This window comes from Saprolegnia parasitica (genome assembly GCF_000151545.1).
Source record: "Saprolegnia parasitica CBS 223.65 unplaced genomic scaffold supercont2.468, whole genome shotgun sequence".
NCBI lineage: Eukaryota > Oomycota > Saprolegniomycetes > Saprolegniales > Saprolegniaceae > Saprolegnia > Saprolegnia parasitica.
In genome coordinates this window covers 6475-7846 of record NW_012156862.1, presented here as the reverse complement: position 1 = coordinate 7846, position 1372 = coordinate 6475, and the positions used below count along the sequence as shown (strand labels likewise).

Here is a 1372-nt window from a genome sequence, read left to right as displayed (position 1 = left end):
TTCCAGCCGATCGCGCTCCCCGATGGAACACGCCTCGAGTTTGTACCGTGGGAAAGCATGAGTACGGTCGAGCAGGAGAAGGAACTCGCGCTCGCAATGAGCGACGTGCGCGTCCGCCTCGAAGCCATGCGCCACCACATCATTTTGCCCGACGAAGTGAGTGCATTGGCGCTGGGTATGTTGTGTTTCGTGATTGTTTCGATTTTTCGAGTTTACGAAATTTTTGATTTCGAACCATGTGTTTCACATGGGCTGTAGACGACGAAGGCCTCGTTCGCGAGCGCTGCGCAGCGTTTCTAACATGGTGGACGACAACCAACAATCCGACGCGTATGGAGTTTTTGCGGCACGAGGCCAAAGAAGCGGCGACCGACGAGACCGTACGTTGGTTGGGGTGCTCATAGACCCTAATCCTCGACGTAGGTGCAAGTCGCCGCGTCGCAAGTGGGCATTGACGTGGCGTTTTACACGGCGCTGCAGGCATTTCACCAACCAGGAAAACCTTTGCCGTTGCGCCGCGACGCCGACCTCGAGGCCCATCGCGACGTGTACCACGACTGGTACTTTCAAGTCGCCAACGCCGAGCACTTCGCGCGCGTCGAATTTCTAAAACAAAAAGTAGCGTGGTTGATAGATGTATTCTTGTATGGATACGAATGTCCTGTAGGTGCTCAAGCTCAAGCGGCAGCTGCGGTTCCAAATGCTCCTCGAGCTCGGCCGGATGCCACCACCGCTCTTGTATGAGCTTTTGCCAGCGCCGCGCTTGGCCTTTGAAGTGGACGACATGAAAAGCAAACTCGAATCCAATGTGGCGCCACAAATCGAGGTCCAGGAGGTGCAAGTGGTGATCGAAGCGCCGGTCATTGTCGAAGTGCGTGAGAAGATCGACTATGACGCCCTCGCCAAGCAGCGCAAGGCCAAGGAGCGCCAGCAGTGGGAAGATGAGATGCTGGTCATGAACCGCGCGCAAATGGAGTCGGAAGATGCCGCCGCGCAGCTCTGGCGGTCCATGGTACGAATGCATTTCATATGTTGTGGAGAATATTGTCTTTATCGCGTGCGTAGGACGACGAACACGACATTGAGGTGGTCGAGGACGTGCCGGCGCCCCGTGTCCGCGCGGCGCGCGACTATACCAAGTCGTACTTTTTCTCGTCGCTCCCGAGCTCGCACGACGCGTACGCCATCGCGGGGCTCGGGTGGCGCGCGGGCTGCGGCCTCTACAACGGCGACGAAGAGGCCGAAGCGCGCGAGGTGCTAACTTGGTCCCATACAAATCGTTGGCGTATTGTGGTCGTTAGGTGCGCGAACTTGAGCGGCTGCGCCAATTGGAGCTGGACCGCCTCGATCGTACCGTTTAATGTCTTCGAGA

At 57.4% G+C, this 1372-nt stretch overlaps 1 protein-coding gene across 1 annotated transcript; it reads left to right on the top strand.

The window, feature by feature from the left end:
- Positions 1-667: 667 nt before the first annotated feature.
- SPRG_16995 (hypothetical protein) lies at positions 668-1361 on the top strand (the record flags this gene model as incomplete). The annotated part of the gene is made up of 3 exons (XM_012356441.1): positions 668-1012; positions 1066-1254; positions 1302-1361. The coding sequence occupies exons 1-3, from the start codon at positions 701-703 to the stop codon at positions 1359-1361; spliced, it is 561 nt and encodes a 186-aa protein (XP_012211831.1). The 5' UTR covers positions 668-700.
- Positions 1362-1372: the final 11 nt, after the last annotated feature.